General features: G+C 42.8%; 1 protein-coding gene across 1 annotated transcript in view; it reads left to right on the top strand.

Annotated features, from left to right (window-relative positions):
• LOC147449211 (uncharacterized) overlaps positions 1-17,749 on the top strand; it is a 59,725-nt gene extending 41,976 nt beyond the window's left edge. The window contains exon 3 of the mRNA XM_086521752.1: positions 17,205-17,749. Within this exon, the coding sequence (XP_086377878.1) occupies positions 17,205-17,288 (84 nt within the window). The 3' untranslated portion in view covers positions 17,289-17,749. The remainder of the gene's footprint in view (positions 1-17,204) is intronic.
• The last annotated feature ends 2,592 nt before the right edge of the window (positions 17,750-20,341 follow it).

The following is a 20,341-nucleotide window of genomic DNA, read 5'->3' as shown; positions in this document are numbered from 1 at the left end:
AGTGTATGAGACTGAGAGATAGAGAGAGAAGAGAGATACGACACCATAGACGTTGTAAAACACTCCTCCGAAGGCCCCACTCTCGTCGGCCAGAGTGGTCTACTTATGATTGCACAACCTGGTACAAATGGTATGCATGAGACTGATGCAAGTCTAGGCTATGTCGGCGATGACGACGGTGAAGATGAAACCGACCTAAGGGCTGAAATCTGCAATCTTTCTACTGCTGTCCAAAAACGCTATGGGCTGAAATCTGCTGCTGCGGGTCCAAAAACGCTGATTTTTGGGACTATTTCTGTGGGTCTTTGTCGTTGAAATTCTGCAGGTTTAGGGCTGAAAACAGAGGTTCCTAAAGGCTGAAAACTGATGGTCTTTCCGGGCTGAATCTGCCACTTTTTTAGGCAGATCTTGAAGGTCTTCTACTTCTGCAAATCACTGCGCTGCTGTGGCTGAAAACACTGCAATCTGCAACGTTTAACGCTAGGGCAGCTGGTCCAAAAACGCTAGTTGCTGTGATCTGCTTGCGGGAGGATCTGATGCCAAAAACGCCAATGTTGAGGCTTGCTTGGGCGATGATGCTTGATGCAAAACTCTGGGGATGTTTGTGGATGGCGATGGATTCTTGTTGGAGGAAATGGGGTTCTTTGCTTGGAGGGAAACCACCAAGGTCCTGTTGAGAAGTTGCCTGCTGAGCTTGGCTCCTGTTGCCTCTTCTGCCAAATAGTGCTAACTCTAGTTTGCTTATATATAAACTTAGCAAAATTGCCCTACCTACTGTCCAACAAAAGTCACTCAAAAATAATAAGTGAAAAATGTCAAAAATAGGTAAAATAGGCTAAATGCACTGGAAAATTCCCCCGAAGGATTCTGATGGGAATGCTTATGATCATGCTGTGTGCAACCGGAGGATATGCATCTACACTAAGTGACTGGGCATTCACGGTCTACGAATAAACTCACAAAAGTGCCAGATCACTTCTAATCTAAACTGATTGGACTGACTGAACCCTTGTCGTTGTGTAGCTTGTCCACGGACACATAGGGTTGGATGTGTCACGTGACTCTCTCTCTCTCTCTCTCTCTCTCTCTCTCTCTCTCTCTCTCTCTCTCTCAGCACCTTCATTCATAGTGTCATTCACTTTGTTTGTGATCATTGCACTCTCCCTTCTGTAAGTAAAAGGAACCTTGAGCATAGACTATAGTTCGGAGCACTCATCTTGAGCATAGTTCAATATTCATTTCCGCTACACCTTATATCACCGTTGGTGGCTTTTGGTGGCACTGGTTCTTGATTTGTAGGACTCGGCTTTTGATTGAAGTGCCTATCTTTCAGAGGCTATTGACATTCCACTCCACTTAGCGTGCATGGCTTTTTTTACTCTATAGGAGAGGTTTTTTCCTTTGGCCTCAGTCTTCTTAGTGTGGCCATGTGCCTACTTGTATCTTCGTTTGTACAGTCTTTTGTTTGATGCTTACAAGCCTGCTATGTAACCAGTGATGTACTTGCTCTCAAATAGGCAGCATTTGGGCGTTCTGGGAGATTTTCAAGTAATAGAATAAGCCTCCTTTCAGAGAGAGAGAGAGAGAGAGAGAGAGAGAGAGAGAGAGAGAGAGAGAGAGAGAGAGAGAGAGAGAGAGAGACCCCTTCTCTCTACTACTGTCCCTGCGGGCTCAACTTGTCTACTATTCAGACTGCTTATCACTTTGGGTGTGAGAAAGGGAGAAGTCTGCACTCATAGGCGTCCAACGCCTTCGCTGTTTCAAGAGACATGATTCGAGAGAGAGAGTTTGAGAGAGATCACGCCGCCCCCGGTTCCCCCGACTCCCCTGGGGCAGGTGGCTCCTCCCGCTTCCACCTGGATTTTAGAAAGCATCATATGGATTTCTGCTTTTTAATGATTTTTTTAGAATTGACTAGACATACTTAAGCTGAAAGAGAACTAAATTATGAGACACGGAGAGGCAGAGGTCGACTCTCTAATGCACTCACTCCTCATTTATGTCTACTTGGTTTGTAGACTAAGTTAATTCTCTTTTGTCTTCGCTAGATAAGGAAAGGATAGCTTTCTTGATGCTTTCATGATTGTCTTTTTTGTGTCTTTGCTATGGGAGTTACCTTGTGAAAGGTTGAATGATCACAACATAGAATTAGTGTCAGGGGTCTCCATGTAGGGTTAGTCACTAGTGTAGGCTAGTAAAAAGAGATTATGAGCGAGGTGAATGGGATTTTAGAGAAGGGTTTGATTCGGTTAATTTGATCTTCCTTTTGTTCACTTGAGCTACTAGTACTAAAAACAGATTGTTTTTGGTATATGTGCATAGATTACCGCAGGTTGAACAAGAATATCATCAAGAACAAGTTTCCAATACCAAGGATTGACAAAATTCTTGACCGTTTAGAGGGAGCATCTATATTGAGTAGGATATATTTAAAGAGTGGATACCATTGGTATGGATTGATGACATTCTTGAGCGTTTGGAGGGAGCATCTATATTTAGTAGGATATATTTTATAAGTGGATACCAACAAATACCCATCAAATGAGAAGATGTACATAAGATTACGTTTAGAACAACACTTGGGGTCTATGAGTTTCTTGTCATGCCTTTTGGTCTTACGAACGCTCCTTCTTCTAAGAGGATGATGGATAGAATTGTTTCTCTACACAGAGATTTGTTGGTGCATTCTTCGACGACATGGTTGATACTCCAAGAGGGAAGAGGAGCGTAAGGAACGTTTGACTACAGTGCTCTTATAACTACACTGTAATCTCCTACATAGATAAGTGCTCTAATAACTTTGTTACGTGCAAAAAGTTCTATTTAGAATGCTTGTTAGGTGAAGTAAACTCTCAGATTTACAATGATTGTGATCTTTCGATGCAAGAGGTTATCTTTTGGTTTCAAGTGTCCGCCTAAATTACCTTTTTTATATACCGTTTGGAAGTTCCACACGAACCCTATAAAGCCTAGATTTATAGCTGCTTCTTGTAACACCTCTTTGACCGAGGTTTCCAAATGGCTTAGTTATTGTTTGAAAGCCAATTGACCTAGCGCAAATGAATTGTGAAAAAATATGCTAAAGGAAGTAGACATACCTACCGATTCAAGCTGGATTTTCAATGATTCAGTAGGTGTAATTCCTGTTATAAAGTGTTTGAACTCTTCAAGAAGCCTTAAGGAGAAATCGTCTCCTTTATGTCTCCAAACTTTTGACTTTACCACGCTATACACGAAGCTAAATTTGGAGGACCTTAAATTTAGAGTCAAGCCTCTTATTTCAAAAGTTTTTGCGTACAAGCTTGAGAAGGATATGTACAAAGCATTGCTAGTAGAAAAGTCAGCCTTGAACTTTGACTTCTTATGGCTAAAGAGAATGTAGATGTAGACAAAGGAAGAAAGAGATTCACCAGGAATGTAGATGACATTGACATTATATCTTGGTTAGATTTTCTTTTGGACAATTTATATATAACCGTTGGTGACTCTCTTTTCTAGCAAACAGTATCCTTATGGACACCAATTGTGCTGTTTTTCTTGTAATTTCTATCTTTTTACTGATGAGTTTGATTTTATGGAGCGTTTTGTCCTTGCTAACACTTGCTCAGTATTTTTGCACAAGTTATGTAATGTGAGACGCTTTGTAGATGATCTTTTTGTTCCTGGTGTTCCTTCTTTTCAAGATTTTATGTACTTGAATTCGAGTTCTGTAGGTGGAGGAATTTATCCTAAGGAGTTTTGAACTTAACTGTGCCACAAATAGTGATTGTTGCACCTTTTTAGACCTTAAAATTTTTTAGACTCCCTTGGGATTAGAAGTAGATATCTATGATAAGCGCCTTAAACCAGAATATGTCAATCTAAATATCTCCTGTATGCCTTACATTTCTTCAAACATTTCTCTTGTAGCTAAGTACGATGTAATTTGCTCTCAACTATTTAGATTTTCTCGTCTTTGTTCTTGTAAATCTGCTTTTGTTGTTCAATCTTGCCATCTTATCTCTTTACTAGTTGAAAAAGGATACTCATTCAAAAGAATCATGAAAAACGTTCGTTCATTTTTGCATCGTAGTAAGTTTATTTTTAATGTTTCTTTCTTTGGAATGTTCAAGATATTAAGTAGTAAATTCAATAGAAGTGGGGAGCTAAAAAGCCCACTTATTGTTTGACTTAATAACACATTATGTTGTTGTTTTGATCTCTAGCGCTCCTAGTATTTTTACTATAGCTTGACAAATGCTAGCCTTTATTATGGCTGAGTATGCCCATCACCTCTGGAGGGTGATAGAAACTCAACTCGTTGGTTTTGTAGAGTACGTTCAAAGCATGAATGACCTCTATACAAACCTGCACCTACTCTTGGGCACTGACGACGTGAGTAGGGATGTCATAGCTGTTGTCCAAGCTATGCATGATAAAGGTGATAATCTTATTCTTCTTGTTTGGACAAGCAACGAAGTTGAGGTTACATATTGTCAAGTTTGGATCTTTGCTCTTTGTAGGTTTGTAGTAGTATTCATTTTACGACTTCATATTTAACTTACTTGAGGACTTAAGATTGTGTTCCTTTAGAAGTTGTAATGTGGAGTTTGATTTCTAGGATTAAGTTTTTAAGATGTCTTATCCTTTTTTGCTTAAAGTTGAGTACTTGTTTTAAGCCAAGTAAGTTGCGTCAACTTATTTTACACATGCCTTTTCTAAAAACCTTTTTAAATGTTTTGTTTTATCTAGTTTTGTTTCGTAGCAAACAAAGTGATTTAGTTAGTTTGTTTATTTGTTTTTGTTTTTCTTTTCTTTTCTTGTGTCCCTTGCTTTTATAGTTTTATGAGTGCTTTATTCCCTCTTATAATTCGTGAGTTCGGACTATTCTGAACTTATGAAGGTATATACATAGCAATAGGTTATTCATCAATAAAAAGAAGTGTGAATTCTTTTGGAAGAGTTCGTGTTTAACATGCACATTATTTCAAAAGACAAATTGCATATGGATCTTGTTAAAATGGAATCAGTCAAGACATGGTTGGACTTAAGAACAACACATGAAACGTTCTACGATTTTGTTCTTGTTACAAGAGATTCATTCGTCATAATGTAGAGATTGCTTAAACACGTCATACTTTAGAGAAAAGGGGTTATTTTCCAATGGATTGACTAAGCGCTTGCAAAACTTTGAAAGAAAAGTCGACTTTGGCTCCTCGTACTTATTTTAATAGATCTTAAGTAAGTCATTTGTGTGATCCATGTGGGAGTACATTGGTGGAGTCCTCATGCAAGATGGTTGAGTAGTTACATACAAAAGTAGTAGCATTGGTGCAATCTTCATGCAAGATAGCCTAGTAGTTGTATGTAGAAGCATTGATGTAGTCCTCATGCAAGATGGCTCAGTAATTGCATCCAAAAGTAGATATTTGTTAGGGCAGAGAGGAACTTATAAATTTATTAGTTATTGGGGGTTATCCATGTGCTTTCTAGATGGAAGCTTTACTTGCATGGTTGCACGAAACTCTGTTTCTGTCCCCCCCGAAACGTTCTGCCGTTTCATCTCGTTTCTCAGGGTGTTTTTTTTTTTGACTCTTAGTCCTATAATTGCATTTTGAGAGCCAAAATTGTTCAGATTACCTATGATTGGGTTTGCACGTGAAAATTTTTCACGAAGACACAATTGGGGCATATTGTTGCGTGAGCAATTTATATAGGGCTTGCTCTTGGTGCTAAAGCGAACCCCCCCCCCCCCCCCCCCCCCCCCCAACTTCTCTCATGGATGTTAACAAGTACTTGTACTCTTTTTGTTGAATTCACCCACAGATAGATGGATGGTGCAAGTGTAATACGCGTTAAGCTTCGATGTGACTTGTGATAATTCGTTGTTGTGGATAGAGCAGAGTGGGGCTTTTTAGATGATATTTAGCTTTCTTCGCGCTTTGGATGGCCATCTTTATAAAAGGTTAAGGATGAATGATAATGTTTTGCATATCTTTTCTATAACATCACTTAAATTTTCATTTCGTGTTTCGTCATTTCTTCTCGGGACTAAAACTCCGGTTCTCCCATTTCCCGACGGTTTCCATTCTTCGTTTTCCAAACTCCTTGCAACTATGTTTACTTGCTAGATGCTATTTTTGTTTTCCAAATAGATCATTAGACCTTGTGCTATCCTCTCTTACATACACTAAGCTATGTGAAAAACACGTGATGGACAAACATTTTGCAAGTTGTGCATGTGGGAGGAAAAGAGAATTTTGTGACCAGTACATTATCGCGAAAGCCTTCTAGAAGTGTCTAGTGTGACATAAAAACATGTTCCGTTGCTTTGTAAAAGAATGTGCCAAAAAAACATGTTGTGTGCAAATTTTCCCCTACTGTGAAATTTCGAATGGACTGTTTGTCTTACCCTTGGGATCACTCGATTGTTGCTGACATGCTTGCGCTTGTGGATAGCTGCACACAAAGTGTCTTGACTCTGTAGTATTCTCTCTCTCTCTCTCTCTCTCTCTCTCTCTCTCTCTCTCTCACACACACACACACACACACACACACACACACACACACACACACACACACACACACACACACACACACACACACACACACTCTGAGACATGCAACATCGATCTTGACTATTTGATTGTGATCTTGTCTTCACACCCCACTTAGTGAGTTTTGAAACTCGCTGCTGCTTTACACATAAGAATTGGAGGAGTTTTCACGTGAGAAAACTCTCCGTTATTGCAATCCTTCGCAATGTGACTGTGTATACCTTTGGGGGATTAGCAATTTACTAATCCGTTTCTTGTACAAAAGACTCTTGCCTTGGCAAGGGCGCATAAAACTCTTAGAACTGCACATGGTCATCCATAGTAGCTATAATATGCGTACTTTATTTAGAATACGGGATGTCCCGTACTGAAACGTACTGTCACAAACGGGAGCGCATAACAATATAAAATATACTCGGGTAAATAGAATTTATCACTTAATACTGAAGCCAAAGGATATAGAGAGAAATAAATAGAGAGAGAGAGAGAGAGAGAGAGAGAGAGAGAGAGAGAGAGAGAGAAGATCGACACAGTACTGGGACCAAAAGATTGGTTGGTCCCCCCCCCTTAAAGAGTATTCTTTATTAGGGAGAATCTTTTTACAAGCACAAGAACGGGAGAAAACCCCTCCGTTCTAAATCTCTGACTCGATGGTCGTTCCTTCCCGTAAGGGAAATCCGAGAGACAAGCTCTCAATCCTGTTTCCGTCTGTACTAGGAGTTGAGACTCCGCAGACAATTTCTGAATTCCGTTTCCGGAATTCCCAAGCGTAGGCCGAAGCCTTCTCGCTTCTCCTTCGCGATGAAGTACCTGCAAACACATGACAACAATTCGTATGGCGAATCCACAATAGATACCTGTCGCTCTTGCGCGGGAAAAGCGACTTCCGTGCTTGTTAGTCTCGCGATCTCTCGCGTCTTCTGGCGGCAGAGTCTTCTCTTGCTGGCGCTCGCAACCTCCCTTCAATGAGGGCATGTGGAGCTTTTATAGCTCCTTCACCACAGCACGAATAGCTGCTCGCGAAGAGATCGCGGCCGTTTTTTTTTTTTTTTTAAATTTTAATTTCGTTTTTTTTTTTCCTGTTCTACTCGAAATAGGGAGAGAGAATTCGCTGATTGGTTTGTTGCTTTATTTTCTAAGTGGCTGCCCACTTATTAAGTGGACAGCTGGCATATTTTTAAAATTGGTCTGAACCTGCCCAAAAACTCAATAAAACCTTATAAGTTAAAAACAATGCTTTCACAACACTTCCCAGGCGTCCCTGGATGCAACCACATGCACGAATGCAATGCAAACATAGATTCCTCGTGGGAAAGCGTTTGCTCTTCCCGGAAAACTCGTTAAAATATTTCGCTTTTTAAGAAAAGCTTCTCTGAACCCATCTTTATTCTTGTGCTTGCGTCTTTACGCGTATTCCTCTTTCCAGTTCGGATTTCCTCTCGACCATGGATATCCCCTTTCCGATGCACTCGTCACCCACCTTGTGACGCATCAGGAATACCCATCACCTAGTCCTTTCCTACCGAACTTACGGTACAATCCCCTTCACGATGCTCTATTTCACCCATCCTATGACGCATCAGAGATGTCCGTTCCCGGATGGTCGGATACTTCTTCCCGATGCTCCCTGTCACCCATCCGATGTGATGCATAAGAACTATCCGTTCTTGGTGGCCTTACAAATATTCCTGTTCTCAGTGCTCCCGTCATTACTTTTAATGACGCACTAGGAATACTCTGTACTCCGATGTCTCCAGTGAGAAAAACCCTCTCATTTAAAATTCCAATAATTCATCTAGAATTAGTTTCTTGGTGTTCCAAGTGAGAAAACCCTCTCACTTATAAATCCAATAATTCATTTAGAATTTATTTTTCTGTTAGATAAAGCCAATTTAGCAACACGTACAATACATCTCCTAACGTTTTCTATTCTAGCGCTTCTTTTTTTGTTCAAAACGTATTCTATTCTAATCTCTCTCTCTCTCTCTCTCTCTCTCAGTTCAGTTGTTATTACAGTGCTAAAAGTCCGTTCAGTTTGTTCTTTTTCATTGGCACATGATGTCCGTCTTGTGACACCCCCTCTCGGGATGAGCTTTTGGAGCGAGTGTGTGGGCTCTGCTTGTTGGTCTACTACTGCCATGTGTCCACTTTACTCTTTTCGTTTAGTTTCCTAGTGCCCACCAATTGATAGGTGTCGCGTGGGGCCTAAATGACTTTGAACTGAGCCTAGCCATTCTGCTACTACTGCTCTGATTTCAGTGCCAATTGACCCAACCAACTTGTGGCAACCTGTCCTTCAATGAAACTCTTGGTCGTTGGCCATTTCACACTGGCCATGCGATGTCTGGCCGTTTGTGACTTCAAAAAGAGAGTCCCAAAAATTAAATAAAAATCAAGGGAAAGAAACCAGCAACTAAGGTTAGTGGTTGCCACAGCCTCATGACAGTTTCCTTGGTTCATGTTGTGCCCCCTTGTGGTGGTTTTTCTTAGTGGTTCTTCAACAGCCACCTTGAGCTCGTGTACTGGTATGGTATGAGGTTCTCATCGAGGGTGTGCTTTACTTCAGAGAGCCTTGATACCGCTACCTTTGATGCATTCTTCTTTTGTGACCTTGGTTCACCAATAGCCTCTTCACATCCTTTGTTTTTGAGTGGCAGTTCGATGCTGGTTGGATTCTCTGGCCCACATTGTGGTCAGCGTCACCGTGAAACGCGTTTCGGCAGGTAAGGGTAGGTGAAACGTTTCGGGCCTTGAAACATTTCACTCACCAAGTGAAACACTAGCCGTTTCACTAACAACAAGTTACCATAGTTTTAGTTTCAAAGCCGCTAAACGCACGTTTCAGTCTCACGTTTCACTCTTCTCTCATTTTGGACTGAAACGTTTCGTGGTGAAACGCCGCGTTTCAGAGTGAAACGTTTCGGCCTTGAAACGTTTCGCGGTTACGTTGATTGTGGTTGGCTATTACCTGATGCAGTCACTCACCAATTGCAAGCTTCTTGATTGTCCCCTCCTTTCGTGATAATTTTCCAGAGGGTTTGGGACGCAGATCTTTTAAGGATGCTAATGTAACTGACTTGGACACTCCAAGTTAAGATTCTACCGCGACACGACAAGAATTTCACTTTGAAACCGTTCACAATCCACAATTGATTTGATACGGCCCGGCGGAGTTCCGTGCCTAGAGATATCGGCCCCAAAGACTGGCGCCCCTTTCAGTATTTCTTTTTGTATTAATCTGCAACTCAAAGTACAAAGGAGTGGGAGGCTCTCACTCTCAAACTCTGCGTCCAGATGCTCTGAGAAGTGGGAGGCTTGCCCACACTTATAAGGTTTTACAAGGGATGCCAAAAGCAGAGCCCCAAAAGCTGTAAATCAAAAGCACTTTAAAAATAATGGCAATTCCTCTCAAAAGCCTTGGTCAATAAAGCAATTCCTTGCGTAGGATTTTCTAGCCCTTTTTACGTAGAAAAAGCAAGCCAAAAAGCTGCTGCTGTTGTTTTTTTTCCGTACGTTGCCTGCCACGTCAGCAGCCCGTGATTTCGGGCGCGATCTGCTGGGGTGTCCACTGTTGCCACGTGTCATCATTTCTGCGGGGCAGGTGTGGACATGGGGCAGGTTTTGTAGGGCAGGTGTGTATGTACAAGGCAGCCACGTCACCAGTTTGTGACATATTACTCTCTTGAAAGCATTGTAATTACTCCTGCAAAGAAACAGAAGCCATAAACTGTCTTAGCAGACGCTGACTGTTAGTACCGACGACTAGGAACACACATCTAGCACATGTACCAATCGACAGTCACATCAGACGATATCACAGGACATCACTTGACATCACATGACATCACATGACAAATCACATTCAAAATTCATTCGGATCTTAGACCATGATTTATCGGCAGCACAATTAGCAATCGCATCTAGATCCACTCAGAACCTCATAGATGCCCGATTGACTAATCCCTGTTGCAACCATGTCTATCGAGATCATTAAGATCAAAATGCTGCAGTCATTTCGTCTATCAGCTCCTGCACTTAAACAAGTCAAGGACAAATCAATATCATGTTATTGGAAATTCCAGTTCGAGATCAAAAATGAAATCCATTGCTTTCCCAGGGGTGGGTGGGTATGGGTATGGGTAAAGGCTATAACAATCCCTGTGCTTTATGCCTGTCAAACTTGACCTTCTGGCATACCAAGCAACTGCGTACAAAATCGTCCACGTCCTTCTTGAGTCTCGGCCAAAAGAAGTATCTCTCCACACCTTTCAGGGTGGTATCAATACCGCGGTGACCCGTAAAAGGTGGACAGTGGCATTCGGTCATAACCTTTTCCCTCAACGATTGTGTGACGCACAACATCGTTTTCTTCATCAAGTAGCCATCCTGAATGGAATATGCGGCTACTACCTTCCCATTCTGTATTCAACCGAATACATCTGCTAAATCTGTATTTGTGACATACTGCTCGACCATATCCTCGAAGCTTCTATGGTGTATTGCGGAAATAGCTAGAACCAACGGCTTCCGGGACAGCATTTGCCACCAAGTTCTTCTGTCCCTGTACATGGACAATCTGGAAGTGAAACTGTGACAAGATGTTCGCCCACCGCATCTGCTTTTCCAATAGCTACTTTTGTGACAAGAAGTAGCGTAAACTCTGGTGATCTGTGAAGACCGTAAAATCGGCTCCGAGTAGGTAATGTCGCCACTGAGTAAGAGCATGGATAACCGCCAGAAGCTCTTTTTGATATATTTGTGCTGTCAATTCCGGCCTTGAAAACAATCAGCTCTCGTAGGCAATGCCATAGCCTTCTTGCATTAAGACCGTACCCAGACTACGACCACAAGCATCACAATATACTTCAAATGACTTCTGCAAATCCGGCAAAGTCAAAACGGGTCCTGTAGTCAATTTCTCTTTCAATGTCTGAAAGGCAGTCACCTCTATGGGTCCCCACGAGAAAGGGACTCCTTTCGAGGGGAAGCAACCTCTGCAAACTTTCTAATGAACCACCTATAGTACGAACACAAGCCCAAGAAGCTTCTAACTTCATGGACATTCTTCAAATCGGGCCAATCACGGATAATCTCTATCTTGGCCGGGTCCATTTGCACTCCTGCTCCTGAGACAATGTGTCCCAAAAAGTGTATCTCGGGTAGGAAAAATTCACTTTTCTTTGCATTAATCACCAACTTGTAATCTCGTAATGCTTGAAAGACCTGTAGCAGATGTTCTCTATGTTCTGCCTCATCCTTGGAGAAAACAATGATGTCATCAAAGAAAGTGCCAACGAATAGTCTGTACTCTCGAAACATCTTGTCCATCATCCGGTTAAATGTGGCTGGAGCATTGGTTAGGCCAAAAGGCATCACCAAAAACTCAAATAACCCAAAAGTCGTTCGAGAAGCTGTCTTGTAGACATCTCCCGGCGCGATTCGGATTTGATGACATCCACACTTCAAATCGATCCTGCTAAAACACGAGGATCCCTGTAGTCGGTCAAGAATATCATCGATCCTAAAAATCAAAAATCTGTTCTTGATGGTGATTTTGTTGAGAGCTTTGTAATCGATGCACATTCTCCAAGATCCGTCTTTCTTCAAAACCAACAACACTGGAGAGCAGTACGGTGAAGTACTAGGCTGGACAAGACTCTTTTCCAAGAGGTCTTTCACTTGGTCCAAAATTTCTTCGTTCTGGGCTCGGCTCACATGGTAAGGTGGCCGGTTCGTTGGTGTGCTTCTTGGTATCAGATCAATAGTATGATCCTCGGGACGAGCGGGTGGTAACTCGCCTGGCAGACCCTCTGAAAAGCAATCGGCATGAGTGTGGAGAAAATCTTGGCCTTCTTTATCAAGTTCAGACATATTTGTCCTATTCTCATCATTCAACTCTCTCAAAAAGATCGAGTAAACAAACAGACTGGATTTCATTCATTTTGAAACGACCGAAGCTGATACAATAGGGACAGACTCGTCCTTAAGTTTTACATCAAGTACAATGGTTCGGCCCTTCTTTGTAGTCAAAGTCTCTTTTCTCGCCCGATAGTCGACCACGTCGTTGTCCTTATGGTACCAAGGAATTCCCAAGAGGACATCACAACCTTCCAAGGGCATTATGTAGAAGTCCTCATGCCCCAAATACCTCTGACAATGGAACCGAAGTTTGCCAATGACAGGTGTAATGGCTACGTCCCTGTTGGGTGCTGCTAGAACTGCCTCTGCTAGTGGTCCCATCGGATCGGGTGTGATCTCGAGCCGCGTTGCCAATTTAGGTGAAATGAAGTTGGCCTTGGCTCCTCCATCAAAGAAGATCACGGCTTCTTGGTCTTTCACTTTGCCCCATGCTCGACAAATTTCTGTACTCTCGTCAATCGTGCTTGGGTCAGTACCCATGCAATCTGGAACCAGTCCTGCTTTCATCTTGCCTTTCCGTCCACGTTCCTCAACTGCTTTCGAACCCTCATGCCTGTCTTCATCCTTGTCGTTCTGTTCTTTCGGTGCCTTTTTAGGGCATTTCGCGGAGATATGCTCAGTTTCCCCACATCCAAAGCACTTCTTCTCTTTGATGTAGAGAGCTCTCTCTCAAAGAGTGAGCTTGGGTCGTGCATCCTTTTCTTTCTTTTCTGGGTTGCTCTTCCTCTTTCTACTTCCATTGTTCGAAGTCTGTTCGGTCCTTTGCGTCATGATTTCATCTGTGGGGTAGGTCAAACTGCCTGAATGAATGGCAAAACCCCGTTATGCATGACTCATCAGTTCCTGAATGGAATCTGACTTTTGCTCTAAGCAGCGATCTCGGATCTTTGTAGGAAGTCCCAAGGTAAACCGCTCAATCTGTTCTTTGAATGATATCTTCTTAAATGAAGAGGCTGGTAGAAAAGAGCTCCAGAATCTCTCGCAATATGCGTCCAATGTATCCTTCTCGGTCATCCGAAGATGGTTCCAAGCAGTTTGTATGTCGCGTTCGTACTCTCGAGTCAGCCAAGAAGGAATAAAAAGCCTTTTAAATTTCAGCCATTTAACTGGCACTGGCTTGTTCAATAGAAGCGTGGACCACCAAGTTCGAGCATTTCCTTTGAAGTAAGAGGTAGCCATCCGGATCTTGGAGTGCTTTGAGTAATGCCCTCCAGAGAAAGCTATGTCAAACTGCTGTATGAAGGCCAAAGCCTTCGAAGCATCTCGATATCCAGAAAACGTGTCAAATTCAATTGACTGTCCACCTTCTTTAAACTCTCGGACTTTCTTGCTTTTATTCTCCAGAAAGTCATACTGGTTGACTTTATAGAAATTCTTCTTCTTTGCATAAAAGTTGCTGTCGCCAAAGTCCGAACTATCCGAAGACGAGTCCTCTATAGAACTATCAACAATTGGGCGAGATTTAAACTTCTTGTCACATGACACATCCAACCCTATGTGTTCGTGGACAAGCTACTTCATAACAAGGGTTCCGTCAGTCCAATCAGTCTAGATTAGAAGTGTACTGGCACTTTTGTGAGTCTGTTCGCAGACCGTGCATGCCCAGGCACTTAGTATAGATGCATATCCTCTGGTTGCACACAGCATGATCATAAGCATTCTCGTCAGAATCCTTCAGGGGAATTTTCCAATGTATTTTACCTATTTTCCCTATTTTTGACAATTTTCACTTATTATTTTAAGTGACTTTTGTTGGGAACTGAGTAGGGCAAATTGGGTAAGATAATATATAAGCAAACCAAGGCTAGCACTATTTGGCAGATGAGCAAGGAGAACACATGCCCTCGGCAGCAAGCTCCCCCTCTCTCTCAGCAAGACTCCCACCCCTTGGGCGATTCCTTCACAGCAAGCGATCCCCCATATCTAGTGTTTTCATCAGAAGCAACTAGCGCCAGAGAACTTCAGCCCTTGGCGTTTTCAGCATCAGCCACCCTCGCCATACCCTCTCCGCAGTAGCGTTTTTCATCATAGCAGCATCGCTAGAAGACTCCTCAGGCCTAGCGTTTTCCATCCAAGCCTTTGTCGCCACAGATTTCAGCCCTTGGGCGTTTTCAGCAGGCCTTTGTCGCCCTCTTTCCATAGCCATTTCAGCCTCACGACAGCAGCAGAATTTTAGCGATAAAGACCAGCAACCCAGCGTTTTTCCTTGGTGTTTTCAGCAGTAGCAGAATTCAGCCAGCAGCGTTTTTGGACAGCAGATAAAGAGCATCAGATTTCAGCCACAACGTCGGTCTCGTCATCCCCGTCGTCGACATCGACCTAGCCTAGACTTGCATCAGTCACATGCATCCACTTTGTACCAGTTTGTGCAATCAATCGTAGACCACTTTCGCCAACGAGAGTGGGGCCTTCGGAGGAGGGTTTTACATCGTCCTTGGTGTCGTATTTCTCTTCTCTCTCTATCTCTCAATCTCATACACTTGCACGCACAGTGTCCATTCACTTTGTTTATGATCATTGCACTCTCTCATTAAGAACAGAAGGCTCTCCCTTCCCTAAGATCAAAAAGGAACCTTGAGCATATTATGGAGCACTCATCTCGAGAAAGAACAACATTCATTCTGCTGCACCTTACACTTCTTTGCCTTTTTCTTGCCCTTTCCGAAGCTTTGCTTTTTGCTTCGCTTTTTCCCTTTTTTGTCTTCTTCGCTCGAGTCAAAGGAGCTAGAAGTATTGTCAGAAGAATAAGAAGAAGAAGAATTGGGTACTCCTTCAAATCGCACATGCTTCTTCTGCTTTCTTGCTGAGGCAAAAGTACATAGACGACCCAAATAACCCGTGCCTTTGTCGTGCTTTTTGGCTTTGTTCTGCGTGTCAAAAAGCTGAGAAATCCGTGTATCAACCACCTCTTCTAATTCTTGCTCTGTAAACATCCTTGGAGAAGGTTGTTTCTTGAGTGCCGGTTTGAGGGGTGGTTCTGTGGTTTGCCACCACTGTGAATGCACCTCCTCGAAAGAGGAATGAGTCATAAATTTTGCAAATTTCGGGTCCTTCGCAAAATTTAGCATCATCTTTGTTGCATCGTCGATCAATTGTCGACGCTCCATCTCTTCAAGCTCCGCCTGAGTAGGCCGAGGCGGGCCGTACTCCTTGCGTGAATCTTCTTCGTGATCTCTTCCCGCATCTCCGGATGCAGAGGAAGTCAACTGATCTTTGTCTGAATCCATAAGTGCCGTGTGAAAAGGATCGGATTTCCCGGTAGGAGAGAAATCGGCCGCGCTCTGATACCATTGTAACTGACTTGGACACTCCAAGTCAAGATTCTACCGCGATCGACAGGAATTTCGCTTCAAAACAGTTCACAGTTCACAATTGATTCGACACGGCCCGACGGAGTTCCATGCCTAGAGATATTGGCCCCAAAGATTGGCGCCCCTTTTTTTGTATTAATCTGCAACTCAAAGTACAAGGGAGTGGGAGGCTCTCACTCTCAGACTCTTGTGTCCAGATGCTCTGAGAAGTGGGAGGCTTGCCTACACTTATCAAGGTTTTACAAGGGATACCAAAAGTAGAGCCCCAAAAGCTGTAAATCAAAAGCACTTTAAAAATATTGGCAATTTCTCTCAAGCCTTGGTAAATAATGCAATTCCAAAATAAAGCAATTCCTTGCGTAGGATTTTTCCAGCCCTTTTTACGTAGAAAAAGCAAGCCAAAAAGCTGCCGCTGCTGCTTTTTTTCGTACGCTGCCTGCCACATCAGCAGCCCTCGATTTCCGACACGATCTGCGGGGGTGTCCGCTGCTGCCACGTGTCATCATTTCTGCGAGGCACGTTCCTGCAGGGCAGGTGTGTACACGGGGCAGGTTCCTGCAGGGCACAGGTGTGTGAACAAAGCAGCCATGTCACCAGTTTGTGACAGCTAGAGCCTAGAGTCTCTCTTTCTCCTTTGTAGGTGGCCAGGGCATTTCAGGAGGGGTTTTGCCATGGCGGTTCTTCGAGTTTTCAGCTTATCAGCCCTTGTAACTTCAATTGTATCAGTTTTCTGCTGTTAGATTGCCCATATGGCTTCAGTGTCTGGGCTGCTCATCATATACAGCTTTGTGCTGCTGTGGGGACAGGCCTACTTGGGGCATCCTTATGGATTTTCAGTGATAGAAATAGAGCCCTGTTTTTGTGAAAATAAAAACTTGAAGGCATGTGAGGAGATCTGCAGAGTACAAAAAAGGGGAATGCAGGGTAGAGCTGCCATAGCATGCTAGCCCCATGGCCCCCTCGTTTCCCGTCGACTCTCTCACTCTCTCACTTGGATGTGGGGAGAAATTTGAAAATAGCTCTCTGATTTTATGGGATGATAAGTAGATGCAGAACCTATTTATGCTAGGAGAAGCAATCTCTCATTAGTCAAGGGCATAGTTACCTCATCGTTGTTGGTAGCATATTCAAAGTATGTGTATGCGATTGAGGCTCATTAATACGAGCAAATAAAAAGGTCACATCTCTTCAGAACCTATGAAAAACAATAGGGCATGCTGCACGCCCTCTCTATTGTATATTGTATGACAGAATCATATACTTTACAGAAACCTCATGATTACTATCAACAACAAGTATCAATCGAGGTTGTGTAAAAAAGCTATTCGGCCATGTTTTACTGATATTGGATCAAAATGTAGAAAAACATTTATCTGTTCTTCTGGCAGGTGCATTTATTGCTGCTTATCGTGCTCACGTTTAATTTGATGTTGTACAGATTCCAAAGACATCGAATATTCGGGCTCAAGAAGTTGAGAAGCTGCTGCAAGATTTGATTGTGAACCATGCGGCTGTGGAGTAGCCTCCTGTGACCCTGTGAACTCGTGTTTTTCCAATGATGAGTTTTGTAACAACTGATTTAACCGGTGTGTGGAGCAACCCCTTACTAATTTCATGTTCATACCTGAAGTGGCCCTCTGCTTTGATAATCAAATTGAAACGTGTCATAGAACGAGTCCTTGAAGATGCCTTTATTGGAAGATTCCTTGATTCCATGTACCGACCTTTGTTTACCACAGTAGCTGCTAGTTTTGGGTAGTGGATCCAATCCACCACTGCAGAACAAAGGATACAAGGTCTGTTTCTATCTAGCGAAGGGCAAGTAGCAACGACCGGAAACAAGTAGGAAACCATCATTTCTAACATAAACTTTTGGCTTGTCAATACAGTGCCATCTCAAGAAGTTGTATTTGTCCTGAGATTGTGGATATGGTGACATTTTCTACATAGTATTGGTACAAAGGGTAGGGTTTGTTGTGTTCAGCAATTTTTCAAATCATAGGAGATTACAGCAGTTGGGTGGTTGTAGTGTTTGGTTGATAAAATTGCATGATGGGGCTGATGGTTGGGGTTTTGTATATGACTTATCATAAGTTCATGACTTCCTTTTGGGGCGAATCTGGACTAGTAACGCCTAGGTATAATATTATTCAGTTTGATCTATAGTTAAGCCTTCAGGCTTTATAACTTGAAGGTCGTAACTTGTGGGTTAAGGCTCTGTGGACTTTCCATATAGAAAGGGACACCTGTGTTCACCCGTGTTTCACTTGGTGTGTTTTTGTCATGGGGGGTTTCATCCTCGGACACCCAATTAGAAGGATTCTGTGGAAGTGTCTCCATTGTTTAGAGCATGCTTCCATTGTGGTGGTCATGCAAACTCGACCACTATTGCCTATGGTACGTGGTTTGTCTTACCACCTAGTTACATGGCTACTATTTGGAAGTGGAGATAGGCCTTGTGATCAAGTGGCGGTACCATGTAGTCTAGAATTGGACATCCGAATACTTTTGACCATAATTTTCTGTGTCCAAAGAGTGACCTAGGAACTCGACGCGGTGAAAGTGGCACAAGTACTCTACATTGCAAGTTTGAAACCTGTGTTTGTGTTTGTAATACCCAGCAATCTACTTGGTGGCCCCTCAGAGTGGGTGCAAGGAATTTGGGCAAGAATGTTCTGGTTTCAAACTAGCAGAAATCTTGAAGGCTGCGTGATTATGCACTATTCCATATGATATGATATGGGCTTTTGTGTGTGATGGACAGGTTTGTGCTTATATGTGTTGCATGCTTGTCCGTTTTCTTGCGGAATTCTGTCAAAATGGGCAGTAGAGGGCAATCACCTTACAATGGTTTGAAAGAGGAACCTTGTGTTTAAACCCAAGCCCTCCTAGACCCAATGTTCCACCATCACCATATAAATATACAAGCTAGCTTCTCAACAGGAATTGAATGGATAATAATGGCCAGACCCAAGGAGGAAATTTGAGGACTGGCAGTGGACACTTGGTCTGGGTTCTAATGGAGCAACGATCGAGAGGGGCAGGTGCTAGGATTCTAGTTGGCCCTCGGAGTTTGGACGACAAAATGGAGCTTCATTTGTGGTAGTAAGGCACCTTAACCAAGGTTAAATGAAAGGTCGAGGGTTATAAGCTCAATGCAAAAGTTTAGTGTAGGCACTTTATGGTCACAACATGCCCTCTTTTCTAGGATAATCAGAAACGTGAATTTCACCTCAAATGTCCTCATATTATCCTTGTAGAGAAACCTTATTTATTAAAAGGCTCACGTTTTATCAAAATATATGTTTGCACTATGTGGCCTTGCTCGCAGCAAGAAATCGCCCAACACCAAGTGGACATTGTGATCTCATCCTACACGAACCACCATAGCTACCATTGTCACTTTATGTATGAGATATTAGGGTTAATTGTAGGATATGCCCAATATGGCTATGTCAAGGAATGGCAAGAAAGCTCTAGGTTGTTTTTTGCCAAATACAAAGGTAAGGTTTCTAGCGAGATGCAACCTCTCATGGAGCATGGGGGTTGGGCAATGATGGTGCAACTAAAGTGAGTCTGTGCTATGAAGAAGGCAAAGAAAGGCCATGGGTAGCTACAGGTGCATGCTAAGATGGTAAAGCAAGTATGAAGGTCAAGGTTGCACAAATGGATCTAGATGTGCATGTTTGTTGGGGTTATTTGAACCAAGATACTCTGTTATAGGGCCTTGCAAAAGGTGATTAAAGGGTTTGAAGTGTTGAAATGGAAGTGCTGGACGTGACTTTCTAAGTGCTCTACAAGAGGTGGCTTTCCAAGTGCTCTATAGGCTGGTTCAAACGGCATGTCAATCGGAGGTGTACAACTCAGGATTCGCCAGTTGAAGGAAAGGGTGCTTTGCAGATTCTCGCCCAATTGAACATTACAACATGGTGGTCATAGCGTAGGAGAGTTGATAGACATGAAGTGATTGATTTATGCAGCGTGTCGATCTTTTCGGATCAGCAATCGGAGTTCAAATGGCCAAGATATGAGTAGTTAAAGTTTTGTCGTGGGCGAGTTCTATATCACTTTTTGCCTCAGTAAGCGTGCCATTGAGGTGCGATCATGTGTTTTTCTAAGCTCGCTAAGCTTCTCAAAGATGGTATGCAATGTATGGAGCTAGTCGGAAGTGACAATATCAATCAAGGTCGTGAACAAAAAGTTATGGTTGTTTTAGGTTGGTGGATGTTAGTGCTAATGGGAGATACGATGTTTTTCTCGGGGCTCTCTGTTAGAGCATGCGATGATGCCAAAATGCAGAGCTACAGGTCTTGGGCAAAGTCCGCAACATGGAGAGGGCGCCGTTGGAAATAGAATTGTCGGGAAACACACACAACTTGAAGACGACAAAGAAGCTCAAGGCACACAACAAAGACTAGTATAACTTAGTGTGCAATGGAAAGATAAGTTACCCCTAGAGTGATGGGCGTATATACAATGCACGGGGGGAAAGGTCTCCTGATGAGGGAAAGAATGCCTCGGTGGTCCTAAGTGTGTTCACACACATCACTATACACGCATCACTACCACATATGA

Source organism: Adiantum capillus-veneris, chromosome 10 (genome assembly GCF_014529385.1).
Source record: "Adiantum capillus-veneris isolate H3 chromosome 10, ASM1452938v2, whole genome shotgun sequence".
NCBI lineage: Eukaryota > Viridiplantae > Streptophyta > Polypodiopsida > Polypodiales > Pteridaceae > Adiantum > Adiantum capillus-veneris.
Note: the sequence above shows the minus strand (reverse complement) of the source record. Positions and strands in the feature narration are given on the sequence as shown.